At 27.6% G+C, this 19,511-nt stretch overlaps 1 protein-coding gene across 1 annotated transcript; it reads left to right on the top strand.

Annotated features, from left to right (window-relative positions):
* The first annotated feature begins 15,255 nt into the window (after positions 1-15,255).
* On the top strand, positions 15,256-18,826 carry LOC113561218 (ADP-ribosylation factor-like protein 5A). The gene is made up of 5 exons (XM_026967516.1): positions 15,256-16,143; positions 16,349-16,428; positions 16,527-16,735; positions 18,350-18,585; positions 18,651-18,826. The coding sequence occupies exons 2-5, from the start codon at positions 16,383-16,385 to the stop codon at positions 18,697-18,699; spliced, it is 540 nt and encodes a 179-aa protein (XP_026823317.1). The 5' UTR covers positions 15,256-16,143; positions 16,349-16,382; the 3' UTR covers positions 18,700-18,826.
* The last annotated feature ends 685 nt before the right edge of the window (positions 18,827-19,511 follow it).

Genomic DNA, 19,511 nt, shown 5'->3' with positions numbered 1-19,511 from the left:
ATAATTATAGTAAATACTTGTAATTTTGAGCAAGGTTTTTAGTGGTATTTAATATTTATACGGCATCGGACACTGTCTAGATCAGATATACATTGGTACACACGAGGTATGTGTAATATGCTTAGCCTATATAGTAAACGACTAACGAGTTTACACTAAATAGATATAAATATTATACTAATCACTTTGAGATATGCGTACATAGGTATATACCTAATATTCGTGACTTCTGAAACAAATATAGGTAATCATCATGGTTAATATGTAGCCACTATATGCATTTAGTATATCTAACCATTATCGTATTTGTATACAAATTTCAACAGGTTACTGCAGGTACAGTTTACTGTTCTCCTTGATGAAACCATGACATTGATCAACGTTAGCTTTTATTTGAAGGTCAAATTATTTTTGTGTTTTTTTTTTTTTTAATGTTCAGTTTGATATGAACGATACATTAAATTCCGTCGTATAATGTTTATGTATAAATGTATAATATGTTTATTATACATGTAACATTACCTCTGTATGAATATTTGATATGAGTATCACAATAGACGTGTATATTTCCTATGCGGCTATACCTATATATATATATATATATATATATATATATATATATATATATTATAATTAGTGTCTACAGATTACGTCCTATCTGCATTTCATAATATCGACGTTAAAATTGGTGTAAGTAGTCTTTGAATAAATGTAAGTATGTAATGTATATATATATTATCCGTTTTAATGTTTAAAGTGATAACTAGTGACATTTATTAGAAATTGTCATAATTCTAAATAGTTGGTAAATACAATGTATGTACTATGTAAGAATTTAGAACTATAATTTATGTGCTATATCTTGTGTTTAACTTGTTTTAGTACTTATTTCTATTTACTATAGTAGGTACTATAACATATGATGTGAGGTCACTCAACGGGAAATAAACTTTTGTTAAAATTTATAAAATTACCAAGTCTTATACTTTCATGTGTGTACATATGTACATGGAGTATAAAAATATATAATAATAAACATCGACCCGAAAATTTCCCACTGCGTTTTCTCTGCGTGTAGTCTCAATCAAAAAATCTTTTATCACTTTCATAATATTTTATTTCTATATAATGTATAAATGATTGTTATTTGGGTTAACGGCTACATGGATACAAAATAATTTTTTTGACTTGATAGACACTTTAAAAATAAAATTTTTTTTTTACTTTATTCAAGTCAAAAAAAACATATTAATAATTTATTTTATTTTTAGCTTACATAATTTATTTCATATTCCAAAAAAGAATATTTTTCATAATAATCCTATTATTTCCAATATCCGGTGTATAAAATCGAATTTTATACTTGTTGATTTATAGTTAATAAGTAGGGCTAGGATTTAATAGATTTACAGATATGTTTTTTACAGCACCCTTTAAAAATTAGGTTAGTAAATAATAATTATAGTGATACCTATGTTCACAAGTTGCCTCATAATAGTCATAACTCATAATAGTATTGATACGAAAAATTTATTTTTGTTTTGTATATGTTAAGACTTTAAGTATAGGTAATGCATATTATCTATTGAATAAATGCATAAACAAACTATAAACAAGGAAAATGCATGTTTTATGGTAGGTAGATATTTCGTACCTATATATTTAGACAAAACACGAAAGTAGGGAAAAAACAGGTTAGTTGACGACGTTGACGTGTTGTATTATAATTTATATTACATTCAGAGTTTCATTTTCACGCGATTTTATATTTTTGTTATTGACGGAAAAAATATAAAAAATATAGGCACCTATATTAAAAATACAACAAAATTTTATATTTTATTTAACAATATGTAATACTTACAGAACTGTTGGTTAATGCCTAATTTATTTACTTTAATATATATATATATATATATGCTATTTAGTATATTGTATAATGTATACATAATAATATAGGATACACCATACACACACAGGATGATTCACCATAAGCTTGCTTACTCTCGTTTATCCTCTGATAAAGTGATAATGTATTTATTCAAATTTAAATTTTTGAACTTTGTAAACAACTTTCTATTGAAGTGTTATTATAACTGAAGCCCAGCATTTATTTTTATACTATTTTAAACCTGTGTGGTGGTCCATACTTTTATTTATGAGTATTACTATTTTTACTGTTTTTCTAAACCATTTACATATAGGTAATAAGAATAGCAGCCTTCAAGTGTAGTTTTACGAAAGTTTAATATTTATTTAATTTTTAGTCTAGTATACTATATTATGTCTATATTGGACTTGAATAGTTTTTACAAACTATATAAAATGTTAATAAATTTATATTAATTAATAATTACTATTATTTTTAATCGACATTACTCCTACATCTTCTAAAGCTATCATAGACAATTGTCCTTAATAGGTAGATATTTAAAGTTCAATAACTTTTTACCCAGAAAATACTTGTTTGAATTTAGATTTATTTACTTATAACATTTCCTACATCGATACTTTTCAAAAAATCATCTCTTTAACTAGTTTAACTAGATTTTTATAATAAAAGAGGGTAGTTTAAATTTAAAAAAAAATGAAATTTGTATAGTCCGTTAGGCTTAGGCATACATATGTACTAAACAATTCTAAAAATCAGGGTATAAATTAATTAATAATTAAAGGAAAAAATGATGTGAACACTGAGCAATGAGTATGCATGGTGAATCATCATGTTGGTATGTAGACAATTATTCCTCTATTACACCATCAGTCGTTAACAATCAAAAAATAGTTAAGATTTTATAATATTATTTTGATTATTATGGATCATAGTAGTAAATTAAAACAATTTGAGGCGCTGACAAGTTTAGATGTAAATTATATCAATAAAAATAATTATTTAATAACACGCACGTGCTTTTATGTTATATGTTTGTTTATAGCATTATAATAATTATAATTTGAAGGTCGTAAACAATAAGGTATTTACAGTTCACCAAGTTACTAAGTAAAAAAAGTATAATATATTGTGTTATTTAATACTTAATAGTTTATATTAAATATATATATAGTGTTATTTCAAAAGGGCTATCTATTTGAGATTGCACCATTTCCCCAACTCAGGTCTCAGGGACACAATATTATGAAGTTATGAAGTTGTGAACTTTTGCTTCCCCTTAAAAAAACTGATACCAGCCAATAGAAGATTCACGGAACATCCCTGTTTCACGGCACAGACATTGATAAAAAATCACTGCTTTATGTTAACTGCTTACAAGTTGTAACTTTGTAAGTATATTCTTGAAGGCCAAAACGTATTTATTTTTATATTTTTTATGTCAATATCTTTTTTTTGTAGTGTGAACTTTGCAGTAGTTAATATGTAGAAAAAATCAAAAGAACAATATTATTCAACCTCACTCGACCTAATCTCCGACGTCTATGTATATAATCCATTAACAGGTTAACTGCTATTTGTACTATTTTTGGTACAGCTAACGTAGAAAAGCGAATATGACATTCTCGCTACAAACCAAAAGCTTTACGAAAAAGTATATTTTTATTTTAGAAATTAATGAATTTGTTTGCTTAGTAGGCTATGAAATATTTTCTTGTGTTTAAATCGTATTTGCAAGAACCCTATTGGGTACACATCACACTTTTTGGAAAAAAACTCCAGTGTACCAATTATGGTAAGTACACAAAAACTTATTGACAAAACAGTAGAGGGGGTACAAAAATGGTATATGTAACTCCCCAGGTTATAAACCGAAAATAACGTAGTGGTTAACCTATTGAAAGTGTGACCATTAAAAGTAGATTATCTCATATATTCTTAGAGCTGTTGTAGTGTTGTGATTAACTGCAAGTACTTATATATACTGCATAAATGGACGAGAAAAAAATATTGTCCGAAAATTTGCACGCTTTAAAGATGACTTTCATTTATTTTTAGTTGATAATATACACATAAAGCAGGCTGCAGGGGTCGGGAACCTGCGGCTCTTTGGATAATTATCAATCGAGATCCGTAAAATATAAATTATATTATATCTGCGTTATTATGGTGATAAATAAAGTTTTTCTATATTTTCTAAATTTAAGACGTATTATTATGTTTTTATTGCCTACCATTTTCTCAATGAAATAATAATACTATCTTTGTTCTAATATATGTACTAATAAAGTAATACTTTATACATCACAAATTAAAAAAAAAGGTTGTTCAAACCTATGTGGCTCCCTGGATATCATAATTTTGTATTTTTTTTAAAAAAATGGCTTTTTCTTACGAACAGATTTCCGACCCCTGACCTATAGGCTATGATATCTAATAATATAAGTATGCAATCGGTGCAATTGTTTTGTTTTACAGACATTAAATATTATAATTTATTGACATGTATACCGCCATTATTATATATTTATGTTACTTACGCTTTTTGCTAAAAATGCTCCCCCTTTTTATCTTAAGTGGTCATGTATATTATATTATACTAGAGAAAATGCTATTTAAACAATTGACTACAAACGGTTTTTAAAAACAAAAGCGTCAATAAATATTGTACCGTGTTGTTTGTGGCATACACCTACATGACATTATTTAGAATATACTGCGGGCTTTGCCCATTATATTACAGTAATTATAGTTATAATAATATAGGAATTATATGTAAACCTACAAGTTACAATAAAATATTATATGGTGTATTGTTCAATTATTTGGTAAAGAATGCATGGCGTTTTTATAAAATTAAAAAATTAATTTAAAAAAATAAAAAATGTTGAAAAAAATATTAAAATTATTGCCTAAATACGATCGAGTTTTACAATAGTGTAGGTATCTATAATTGTAATATTTTCTTTTCTTATGATTGCATGATGACATTAAACGTCAACGCGGCTTATATATAATTATAACTATATGTTTCAGCGGTAATCTACATTAGATTATATTGATTAAAACATTTTAAATGACAATGGATTGTTTTGCGAAGGATAATATCATATTCATAATTAAATAGTAAATATGATAAAAGCATACGAAACATACGTTCTTAATAATGCACGTTTAATATGGTTCAAATAATAGCCATTACAAATTACAATATTACAATAATAATCCATCGTTGCTGGTGCTATGCAATGCTACGAGTATCTCTGTATAGCCCATATAAATTATAATAATTATTATTTCGTCATTAAAAAGACTATAAACTTTTAACTAAGTGATGACGAGTACAACATGCACACGATAACAATATTTAATATTTTAATACGGTTAAATATGCACGTGATGACTATTGACTAAAGTAACAGCAACGTATGATAAAAAAGTAACAACTATAATATTATTGTACAAACATTTTCTAATCCTTATTATTTGGTATATTAAATAATAACATAATTTATTGTAGTAATTACTAAAATACCTACCTAATAATTAGTATGCGGATGAATTTTTAAACATTGTATAATCAAATACGATGTCTAACCAATAAAAATCGATATTCTATATTCTATGAGATGGTTGTTTTATTTATAAAGGTCTATATAATATTATGGTTTATATGAATGCCTTTTACACTATTACGTATACTTATGTTTATCGGCTACCAATTAAAAATGTAAATTGCAATTTATAAGAATGTAGATGATTTTTAGATATTTATTTATTAATCGATATCATGTCAACAATAGACCAATTCCAAATAAAATTGTGTAATGTTTACATAATTATTAAATTAGTATTAATAGAACATAATTACAATCATTATAAGAATAATGTATAATAATTAACAACTAATGTCCACAATCATTGTTTTTGTATCATATAGGTTATTGTAACTTATTGTTAGTACGTTGACCTAAACTATAACTATAGTATTCCGTACATGGTATGCGTTATGCGACTTATGCGTACTAAGAGCGCACAGCATAAGTATATAGGTAACTGTTAAACTGTACAAGATAGGAATATACTATCAACAATTTAGGGTGATACACTGATTACCAAAATAATATTGATAGTTTTCGTCAAAAATTGCAAAATTCAATTCCCATTTCCATCAAAAAAGTTTGAAAACTAATGGTTTTAATTTATACGCAACTATAATAATTATAACCAATGTATTAATTAAAATTAAAAATATTATGTGTCACGGAAAATATCAGACAGTATCAAATATGGATCAATATTTAATATAATATTTATTTTAAAAACAATTTTCTTGATTAACTCATATTTTTATGAAATGCTACTAAATATTATTATTAGCTATTACTATAATCATTAATATTTATATTGTTAACTATAATACTTTACTGTAATACCTCTAATAATTATTTTTATATAATATAATGTTTTGTGTATGTTTGTGTGTGTACATGATAAGCAGTTGAAAAAATGGTTCAATTTTCAACTTTAAAGGTGATTTTGGAAAGAAAATTGTATTTAATTTGTACTTTAGAGAAGTAAAATTAAAAATGATCAATATTTTAAAAAAAAAATTGGATAGATCAAAAAAACATTTAAAAATAATATATATCAATAAAAGGCTATGTGGAGCTCTAGATCAGTGTTTCCCAACTTCTTTTACTCGCGGAACCTTTGCAGGAGCTTGAACGTTTTGTGGAACTCCCGTATAATTTTTTTAGCTTTTCTATGTTCAAATCATAATTCAAATCAAAATTATTATTAATTAATATATATTTTCTCAAATTTCTCACGAAACCCTTGGCATCGGCTGACGGAACCCTTAGGTTCCACAGAACACCAGTTGGGAAACACTGCCCTAGATAATAATCTCACTGTATATAATCTTATCGTATATTTTATAACAGCCAATTCACTCCAATACCAAAACTAACAGCACACCATTGAAACTGGCAAACGAAAATTTGCTATGTCGTACGTTTGTAAGATTAAGACAACACATGTGGTCACTACGTCTTCATGAGGAAAAACGATAATATCAATTTTTCTTTATGTAACAAACGAATAACTTTAGAAACTCAAATTATTCAATTAATAATATTTTAAAAATATTTTGACTCTTTTTAAATTATTTATTTTTATAAATTTCGATAAAAAATATAATATATATGGCTGAAAATGCTTGCAAATGTATAGGCACAATATTTATTTATAATCATTTTAAGTTAGAATTTTGATAAAATTTATCAAAATCTCGAAAATTACTAATTATTTTGACGTAGGTATATCAAATTGATTTGAATTTTACTATACTCAATGACATTCTTAATTTATTTTAAGATATTATTTAATTATACCATGTACCTATTTTTGCTATTGTACTACGGTATTTAAAAAAATATGTTATTAAATTTGAACTAATTAAATTATACCTACAAGTTGATAAAATATAATAGTATAAAATTTAAATATGTTATAATAACTAAACATTTATAATAAAATAAATGCAATATTTTCGAAAAAAAACCTACTGTAATACTCAAAGTAAAATAAATTACTTTAATAGCTATAACAAAAAACATATTATGAAATATAGTCAGTGATATATACGACATATAGCGTAATACGCTGACAGACCGTCTCTGTTCAGGATTGTTTTTCGTATATAATGAATAATGATACATCATTGAATTTAAATTTAACATACCTATTACAGTGGTCCACTCGACACCTTGAGTATAACAGAGCGGTACCCACTTGCCTACTTTTTTTTTTTTTTTTACAATTTTCCATCATTTAATATTGTTACGTTTTTTGCGCTACTAAGTAGTTTTCAAACAAGTGATATTAGTGGAATTGGGCAAGGCTATTCGTAAATCTGAAAACCTGTTTTTTATCGGAAAAAGTCATGCCAAAAATACTATTATCTAAAATTGTTATCCATATCAAACAAACAGCTAAATTTTAAATATTGAGTAAAATGTTTTTATAAAAACCTTGTTATTTAATAATTTAAAAATGGTGAAATAACTAAAAATGAACAAATAAGAATCTATTTTTATTTTTTATAACCATTAATAATTACGAAATATTTATTTTAATGAATGCATAAAAAATAAAAAAGCTAGAGAAATAATATATTATATATTAATATTATAATATTATCTTCGAATCTTCGATTTCCTTTTCCCCTATAACTCCCTTTATCTCCCTATAATCCTCTTTTCACATAATAGGCAACTGTAAATACATCACTGCTCTTACAGTCTTACTTATGTAGTTGAGCGGGAGTGGTAAACTGAGTCCCAAATAATTGGGTGGATATTGGGGCTAGGTAAATTGAAACCGGAAAACTTTAATGTGATAGGTAAATTGAGTCCTAAGTAATAATATTTTTCGAAAGAATAATTTATAAATAACGACAATGTACCTACTTAAAAATAAAGTCGCTACGTTCAATGAGTACATTACAGTGACTAAAGTCACCAATTAGTCATTATCGATTACCGATTTGCTTACTTAAATACATTCAAATAGATATATTATTTATAAAAATACAAATACGTAGCAAAGAGGTAGGTAATTAAAATGAAAAAAATAATAATAGAAAACAATTTTTTTTGAGACAAGAAATGTTGAAATATAAAAATAAAAATATTTCAAGGTTTGAATTCGTTAAGAATATATCAAATACATTTTTACCATGAACATAATAACAATAAATAGTAATGAATAAAAAAAAAAATTGACTTGAATTTGTATATTATATATTTAATCAATTGTGATTTTTATGTACAACGATGTGAATTATATTAGATATTAAAAGCAAAAAAAGATATTTTTGACCATGCCAGTTACGTTAACATAACAGATAGTACCAAGCCTGTAAAAGTGAAAAGGAAAATGTGCTGTTTTGGAAGCTAAACCTATTATAACCAGGGACCCAGTTTACCTTATACCTTTTCAAATTCGGGACTCAATTAACGGTATTTCGGACTCAATTTACCTAGCCCCGTAGTGAGTACATACTTTAAACTTTGATCTTTAGGTATACATTGGGATTCACGATAAGTCATACTTTAATCATATTCTTATATTATATTATATAACATTAAAAATTGTATATACAATAGGTACCATATTACTTACCTATATTTGGTACATACTTAATAGTTTATATGATATACTGATTTACTGATTGTTGATCACATTTCACACTGTAGATTTTTAAAATATTGTTTTATTGATTAGTATATAGTAATAAGTTTATATAAATATTTATAAGATATAATGTTTATTAAAATGTATGTAGGTATACGTATTATAAAAATTTAAAAACAATTTAATATTATGCAATTGTAAAATTACTGTTTAAGTCTTTCATTCATACTTATTAGAGTATTCAAGTAACTGTTATAATATTATATGAATTATAATTTAATATTTTTAATATTTGGGTACTTATGTACGCGACTGCATAAATTATTATTCAGATACATCTTGAACGACTATATCTATATCAATATATCACCTTGGCGTAATAGACGCTTATTATCCGGCTATAATATAGTCGATAATTCACGGAAGCAATTTTTTTCTGGCCTGGTTCAACACAAAAGTTTAACATCCAGAGAACCTTGTATCTTATATGTATATGTTCACACTTAGTTTATTTTACAATATAAAATATGTACATCACGGTATATTAAATTGTAGTAAAAAACTGTTCCTTTTTTAAAATTTATCATCACCAGGAAAGTATTAAATTAAAAAGATATTCTCACCTTTTAGGTATCTACACTCAAACTATTTAAAATATAGATTGATATTATTATTATTATAATGTCCAAGATAATTATAATAAATGTAAATACCAAACAATTATATAAATAATAAATAAGGTACCTAAGACCAGTAAGACATATGCAAAAGTTAAACGACTAGTAATGGTCATTGGTCAACGGATAACCATTACAATTCATACCTATTTAGTATTTTCTACATTGAAGTATATTTTATCTATAATTTATTTATGCATACCTACATTTTTCGGACGTTCAGTAATTTTCTGTTCCAAAGCGTCACATTAATGTTAGACATAATATAACATAAATACAAATTAGACATCATCGTCAACGATAATAGTTAGATAGACTAAATTAACAAATGTTTTATAACTATAACATAAAAGACCATTTTTAATCAAACATTTAGAATTTTTTTGTGATAAATAATCTCAAGTCTGTAAAAATTATAAGGAAAGTGTTTTTTTTTAAGTTTGAATAACGGTGATACTTAAACAAGAATTTAATCAATATATATCTTAAAACAACCTGAGACTCAATTCGTTCTAAACTGTTTTATGTGGACTCAGTTCGTTCGCAGCCACCGATAGGTATCTACTACCCAATTATTAGGTACCTACTACATAGATGCGTAACTTTATTGATATAATGATAGCCCAGGGTTTCCAACCAGTAGAAAAGTAATAAAAACCATGCAAGTTGCGAACGAAACCTAAAAGGTGATATATGAATTATGGACACAAATAACAATATAACATACTAATTGCATACAAATTTCTAATCATTATTTTTGATACAACGATTGCAGATAAGGTCTTACTTGGGGGTTTCCGGGTGGGTCAACTCTCCCCAATATTTTTCGGTGTTTCCGAAGTGCGGAAAAAGTGTCAAAAACCATGTGAGTTGTGGACGAAATCTAAAAAAGTAATATACGAATTGCGGAAAAATGTCCAATTATTATTTTTTATATTAACAATTACGGACGTTGGGAAATTATGTTCGTCTAGTATGGCCAATGAACAAAATAAAAGGATGTCGGTTCCATCTTGGACAAGCTTGGTACCGAAAAATACAGTCATTAGGTCTAGCTAAAGTATATAGTACTGTGGATGAAAAGGACAACTTTTTAAAAACATTTTTTGGTCTACCGTTTTTGTCACCAAACGAAGTGGATGACTGCTTTACAGATGACTTAATGTCTACGCTGCCGGCTGACTGTACTGCTATAAACGATTTTGTAGATTATGTTTTTTTGAACTATATAAATACAGACTCTGCAATGTTTCCTCCAGAAATATGGGCAGAATTTTCTTCTTTTATTTCACGAACCACAAATTCCTGTGAAAGTTTTCATGCTAAACTTAATGGTATGTTTTATCGTAGTCACCCTAATATATACAAATTGATCGAGGCCTTAAATGAAGTACAGACTAGTAGTTATACTAAAATGAATTGTACTGCTGTACGAAAGTTATGAGCAAAAAAAACTGTCGAAAAGGAGGAATTTATTAGCAAGGAAATGTTATAATATTTAAATGGTGAAATAAATAGAATAGCATTTATACAGGCTGTATCAAAAAAATTTTGCCACAAAATTTAAAACTTTAAATAATAATATACTATAATATAGTAACTTAATTTTAAAAAATTTTAAAAATAACGATTGCACTTTTGCAAGACACACATATTTTTAACCCCACCTACAAATTTTTTGGTAACTTGTCCTAAGTCCTGAATTGTGGTGAAGGGAAATATTTATGTCCACAACTCACGTGGTTTTTATTTAAAATAATCTCTGTACGCAATTAGTATTATGACAACGAAACGCGTGTCCGCAATTGTTATGTTATAATATTGACCTGAAATAATTTGTCTGCAACTAGTATGTGTCCATATTTTTTGCATTTAGGAATTACTTTATCATTATTTTACACACTATTTACTAATATTTGTATAACCCCCCTACCCCTCTCACACGTAATTTTTTTCTGAGTATGTCCCTGTTGCAGACGTCAAGAAATTTGTATTTGATATCAACGCTTGACATTATTGTTTATACATCTAGTTAGATTATTTATCAGCATTAAGAGTGTACCAGTGCTTTTGAATTCTTGTAAAAACGGCGAAGGGAAATATATTTTGTGTTCGCAACTCACGTGATTTTTATTAACTTGATGACCGTAATATTATTAGTATTTCGATAGCGAAACTCATCGTGCCCGCAATTGTTACGTTATAATATTGGCAATTGGCCAATTCGTTCGTAACATCTAACAAGTATATAGTCTGATAGTCGACATTTAGCAATCAGAAATATTCATAGTTTTTTTTTATTTACCCATATAATATTATAGTTTTAAATATAAACACATTTTTGGTTTGATAAATAAATGAATAAAACCTATACCTTATTTAATGATAAGTGTGTAGGACAATATAATATACGATACTCTCAAATTAAAATGGGAATCACAGGTATTCTTTATTATTTTATGCCAATTAAGGCTCTTATTAGGGTGTCACCGGTGACGATATGTAATCGTATAAACCATAAACTTAAGAATAAGATGCAAATAAAAACGGAACCAGCTACACCAATGTTGTACACTTGTACCGTAGTTGAACGTAAATTTGCTGTTGTATACGCCTATAAGAAGGAATAAGAGCATTAAGAACACAATAATATGCAAGTTTGGTATCCTCGGAATTCTTAAGTAGTTTTTCACATGATTTAGAATTCGAGCACACGCTATTGCTATAATATACGTATAATATTATTTTATATTATAATATAGTAAAGCACTTTCACAGTTTTTCACTTTCTCGCAGCTCCAAGAAACCGGAACCGTGTGTTAGATATTGTGATGTTAATGGAACAAGGACACTTTGAAATATATATATAATAATTTAATGCAATTTGTATCAACTTTAACGGAAGATAAAAGAAAAATGCACATAATTTGTTAGTCGTGAATACCGTATGTTCGTATGGATGTTTAATAACTGAAAAATACATAAATATGTTATATTTTTTTTTGGTATTTCAATTTATTTAAACATAATATGATTTAAAAATAAAAGTAAATATAGACTTTCATATTTTAAGTTGTTAGCCGTTAGTTGAAGGTAATATTTAACTTTATAATTGTGTGTGCGATTAAATAATATTATGTTTGACAAGTTTAGATGAGCTAACAAATACAAAGGTACCATAGAAGACCAAATGGGTTTCAGATGTTTCTATGTTCAAAAGCTATTTAAGAAATGGTTAAAAAAATAGAAATCATCAATAATGTATAATTTATGAAATGAGTGAGTAGATTTGGCTATATGTGGGCCATTTATCTACTAAATTATTTTCGCAATAGTATTTAAAAAATGCCATAAGTTGCTATAAGTACTCAAATTCTTTTAAAATAGTTTGAATATGAAAATCAAAATTAATTAATTCAATTCTTGAAAAATATAAAATTTTTAATTCTACAAGAGGAAATAAAATGTAATCAACCAAAAATTAATATGAAAAAAAAACCATTATTGTTATCTATGCGCCGTGTCCTTCATAATATTTATTATTATTATGTATTAATATACTATACACAGATATATACGTATAAGAAATATGTTTATACGGAGTGTTTCGCCAAACAATCTAATTTATCTCTTTTTTTCTATGATAATGTTATATTATGTATGTAAAACTAATTTACTATTGATATTTTTAAGTGATGTACCTACTCAAGGATCATATTTCCAAATACTTTGGTTTTTTCATGTTATTTATATGGATTGTTCTGAGTAGAGGGGAAAGAAACCACCTATTTTTACTGTAATTTGTCGAGAGAATGATTGTTTGAAAATTTTAGTATATATTTATATATATATTAATATTAATATTAATTTATTACAAGTTTTAATTTTTGTAAAAATTATCTGAGTGTAATAATTACTTGACTAAATATTACATAATATATTTTATATAATATGTAAATCATTATTAAAGACTTTGATCTTTAGTGGCTTAGTAAATTAGTAAATATAAAATGTAATAAATTAGAGATTGATCTTTTGAAATTACTAATTAGACTTAGTCGCGTGAAAAAATTATTTGAGTAACAATTTATAGTAAAAAAGAAGATTTCTAAGTTGTAAGAAAGATGTAAGTATAATCATACGATTATCCTTAAATGGCGAAAAAATCCAAGTACCTACATGAAAATAGTGTAATAATAAAAAAATACAAAAATCAGAATATAATAGGCATAGATGTATAGTATAACCTGCCATATCACCAAATAGATCTATAGGTACTACTAGCTAATTTAAAGGTCATAATTTTGTTTGAAGTATAACTCGTTATTATATAACTGTACATTTATGCTATACCTACTACTGCTGAATTCTAGATAAAATTGAAATCAGTGTCCATTGCAGTCTTCGAACGGATTACAGAGTTGGTAATAATTAATAGCTTTTAGATTCAAACAAACTTTTTTCTTTCTCGTAACCAGTAGAAGAATGTTTCACATTATTTAGTACCGAGTCGTTAAAACGATTACCTACTTCAATTTATGACAAAAAAAAGATTGTCACACAATGTGAAATCCTGGTTAGTCGTTAGTGATTACGATACCTATAGGTATTCAAAATCCGTTGACTCGTAATGGTGCCAGTCAGGAAGATAATAATAATACAGTATATCAGCTGAGAATACTGCAAATTGGTTACTTGATACGCATCACTAAGCTGTCATAAACCGTGGGCTAGCTTTTGAAGTAGGTACCTCTAGGTCACTAATACCTAATACTGATAATAAAAAAAATGATATAATATTTTAATAACTATCATCATCCCAACGTATAGTGTACACTATATGCGTCTGTACATACCTACTAATAACAACCTAATAACTAGGTAATAACTAATAAGTAATAAGCGTGGGAACTCGTCGTGTACCGTTTAGATATTGTCTAGGTTGAGAATAAAATAATATTCATGAACTATGCACCCAACCACAGATAATATTATATTACAATATCTAATAAATATTATGCACCTACACAATACTAAAATTACAAATCTACATCTACAATGTATACAACTGTTATAACACTGTTGTACAGTTGTTGTACGAGTATAAGGAATAATATTCAAAAGTAATAATAAATAATATTAGGTTTCTATAGATAACTATAGTAATTATTGAGGTCACTAAGAATAAGATATTTTTATTATAATATTGTAGTCGTGTTCGACGTGAATCAACAATTGCGCGGGCGCATCTCGCGCGCTATCGGTCGTAGTGGATTGAGACAGATAAGAATAATAAGTAATAATGTTCATTTCGTTAAATTTGTACTGTTATCTATCTAGACGACGAGCAGGTTGATAAGAGGCGGTCGTATCGATAACGCACACGGTCGAACAAAGAATAAATAGTAAAATATAATACTAAATAGTTTTTCTTTCTACGCTCCCATTAATCGCCGCCCGCCCCCACCCAAAGACAATTTGACTTTCACTTCTATCCGCCAGCCAAGCGCACTGGCTCCTCGCTGGCGCGTTTGCTTCTGAATCCGTGCATTGACGTGCAAAGGTTATCACCGTTGACTTCGTGACCAGTTTCTTACTTACCTGTCTATAATCTTCAGCGGTATACACTGGTATAAACCGCGTACGTTTGTTATTGTTTTTGTGGTTATTAATATTATTATTATTAATTATTAACAATATTATAATTAAGTACCTATTGACATGTCGCTCGCTGGCTTGAATAATAATAATAATATCAATTATTTTAATAATATTTTTTAATATCGTAATATTCTTCCTATTCTCGTGAAAGTGTGAAACCGCGTTACCGCGATCTCGTCCAGTCGTGCCGTATGCCCGTCTCGTCCAGTTCTCTGTTGTCCGGCAGTGCGCTCTTGGTCAGTCAGTCAGTCAGTCAGTCGGCCAGTCAGTCGGTCGGTCGGTCGGTCGGTCGGTCAGTCGCCTTCTTGTTATTATTTTTATTAACTTCATAGATGTGGTCGCGCACTGCACCGCCTGCAGCTCAAACGACGGCCGTGGCAATTAGTGCGGCGGCAGCAACTATGACCTCCGTACTTCGGAGGTGCCGAACGTGTGTCGCGACCAGCTGAAACCCGACACCCGCTGCGGTACGATATTTTACGCGACCGCCGTGCGTGTGCGTATTCCTCGAACGAGTACACGACGTCGGATAAAAAAAGGATATATTGTTAGTGTATTACGATCAGTCGCCGAGGCGGCGATCGTCGTCTCGTTCCCAGTAGTGCAGTGATATCGTCGCGTTCCTCTGTTCGCGGGTATTCTAGTTGTCCATCCGAACGTCGAAGCGAAAGCGACGACGAAACACATCTTCCCGTGGTCTGTGGCCGGAGATCGGTAAGTGTATGGGTGTAGATGCTTATAACTGTAGTAGAGCTATGTGCGTTTGCAGTTCTGTATGGGAACGGGTCACGAGGTGTACGCTGTCCGTCTAACGTAGACCAACAGTTGTATATCGTGGTATACCTTGCTTGGCAGTAAACTTTATCAATTCACGTCTGAGTTTTATTAAATTTTTACTCTTGTGATGTTTTGTTTGCAGTACCCCCTATCAATACGGCCTGCTCGCAATCGCCATGGGCCTCTTGTTTTCAAAAATATGGAGTTACTTCGGCACCGAAGGTAAATGTTTTTAAATTACATCATAATTCACTATACTGCGACAGTTGGTTCAAATGTTTTGTTTGCATTAATCACATTATGTTTTTGTAACGTCGTAGAGCACAAAATCGTCATCATTGGCCTAGACAATGCGGGCAAGACTACCATATTGTATCAGTTCCTAATGAACGAAGTTGTACATACTTCACCGACTATTGGCTCAAACGTTGAGGAAGTGATATGGAACAATATACATTTCATAATGTGGGATCTGGGCGGACAACAATCCCTCAGAGCCGCTTGGTCCACCTACTATTGTAACACTGAGGTATGCATTAATCTATAAATTCCACTTTCAATCTCTATACAATGTTGATAATATGTAAATATCATCATAGTTAAGTAGGTATTTATTATATTAACTTTCTAGTGTAATTAGAATATTATAATTATGTTTTCAATAAAGAAAAGTCATTAAAATAGGTATTAAAGAGAATAAGTATTCTTTAATAATAAATTGGTAAACATATTCAATGTTCATAACAGTAAGATTATAATGAATTTTTGATGTTTTAATTTTATTTCCAAAAATATTATTAATTTATTGTGCGTACTGTTATCTTACATAATATACCTATAATAAAAGTTAATTTAATTTAAAGGAACCTAACAATCTATTTGTATAAAATAAGGTTATTTAATTATAGTTTGTTAGAAATGAAAGAAACCTAAAATTGCAAGTATTTGCTTTATTCTAATTAAATATTTATTAAGTATCTACATAAGCTCAATCCTAACACTCCACTTGTTGATGTTGTATTAGAAATAAACTGAAATTTCTATTTTTAGTATGTATATACAATATACATAGTACTTACTAAAGTAAGTTCTCATATTGAAAACACTTTTGAGCAAATATTAAGATTATTCATAGTTATGTAGTTAAGCACTGCAATCTGTGTTAATCAAACGTATTTTTGTTATATTACTCTAGTCCAAACAATTATTCATAAATATTTCAAATTTAAAAAGTGAATGTTTGGAGAATTTAAAATGTTTTGTTATACTATGTATTGTGTATGTTATGTATATTCCAATTAGTTGGTACCTACTTAAAAAAAAGAAAATAGTTATATAATATGATAGCATTAAATTTATTAATTATTATTCATCTTCAGAAAAACTTTTATTTTTACATTAGACATCTATAGTTAAATTTAAATATATTTTTTAATTTGTTAAAACATCTTTTATTAATGATTAAACAATTCTCTGATCAATCATACATATAGCTCAAACAAGCATTAGCTATTTGGATCCAATTGATAAATGTTTAGTCGATAGACGGAATATATTGTAAAATGTACATAGCAGATGCAATATCTATCAGTGGATGTCATTTTTTCTATATACGTGGTTGATCTGAGTATTATTTAATAACTACTATAACTTATTAATCAATTAATAAATGTGTGATTAGGTTCTGATTAGCAATTATATTTGACCATGTCATATTCATAAGTCATAAGTAATTAATAAGAGATCAAATTTGATAAAAATAATGTGTAGGAAATATGCGTTTGACCTTCATTTTTTTAACATTTAATTCAGGAAGTACCGAAAAAGAAAATGTATAAGTTGTATTCTTAATATTTTATATTTAAATTATCATTCGGTGTAAGCATTGTATGCATTATTGCTTTCCAATTAAGCAGGATAACAATTGCATGATAACTTACAGTATTATTTCAATTTGTAATAAAATCTATAAAAGTTTATGGGCTTGTAATAAGTTAATTTTACAACATGAAAATCAAAATTTTTTATAATTTTTTTTATAAAAATGTTCAGCTTAAATATTATTTAATCTATCATTGTGTAGATATTTTATCCATTTTAAATAATTAATAATAATATAATATTATTTTTTGTATGTTTTTAGTTTGTGATAGTGGTCATTGACTCGACTGATCGCAGTCGTCTGGATTTGAGCCGTGAAGAACTGTACAAGGTATTGAACAATGAAGAACTTTCTTCAGCTGCTGTTCTTGTTTATGCCAACAAACAAGACATGAAAGGCGCATTAACCGCTGCAGAGATCAGCAAACATTTAAATCTGACTTCCATTAAGAAACAACAGTGGCATATTCAAGCTTGTTGTGCATTGACTGGTGAAGGGTAAGTGATTTAATAGATAATTGTAATAGAACTTAAAAATAATTTTAATATTATGTATCTTACAGATTGTATCAAGGTCTGGAATGGATATGCAGTCAATTGAAGAACAAATGAACGCTTTTGTTGTTGTTATTTTTTTATTTAATTTTAAAAATTCCTTTTGTAGATCATTAAAATGTGTATAAAATATATTTAACAAAGTAAGAATAAATTATTGTATTATATGAAAGATGTAAATAATATTCTAAAGTTAAAATAATTAATAACTATTCTATAATATATAATTTGTTTGTTTTTATTTTTTTTATATATAACTCCTGGCTGAGTTAATGAAACTTAAATGTCTGGTTATTAGATAACTAAGGTTTTAGATTAATTCAATTTCTATTATTTATCTTAGACCTTGTCTAATTCATAATTTGATTTTCTAAATCTTATTTGAGTTTGTAAAAAATTTGTTGAATTTTTGTTTATCACTTGTGTACTTAAAAAATCTTATAAGACAAAAAAAAAAATTGTCACTTACTAATACGTAATTTTTAATTTTAAGAAAAATAACCAGGAGAAGATGCTCTGCTTTAAAGTAGATGTCACGTGTTCATCATTGTGTAGGTGTAGGACACAATTGGTTGTACTGATGTTTGGTGAAAAGTTCAAGTCTCAATAGTAAGTTATTCATTTTTTATTTGTAACTAAAAACACAATCTTATCAAAATAGTTTTTGTGTAAATTCTTTTCTCAAAATGTTTTTCTCCAACTTTAAAAAGTATTAGGAATCTTTTACTTTTAATATCTATAACCACTCTAAAAATCAAAGATTAAAACTGCTGCAAAAGATGGTGATAGAAATAAAAAGAACTCATATTGTAAAATCAATACATTCATCATTCCAATCACAATCTAAAAAATAACTAAAATCGATAATT

Source organism: Rhopalosiphum maidis, chromosome 1 (genome assembly GCF_003676215.2).
Source record: "Rhopalosiphum maidis isolate BTI-1 chromosome 1, ASM367621v3, whole genome shotgun sequence".
NCBI lineage: Eukaryota > Metazoa > Arthropoda > Insecta > Hemiptera > Aphididae > Rhopalosiphum > Rhopalosiphum maidis.
The sequence above is the reverse complement of the archived record's forward strand: the minus strand, read 5'-3'. Positions and strand labels throughout refer to the sequence as shown.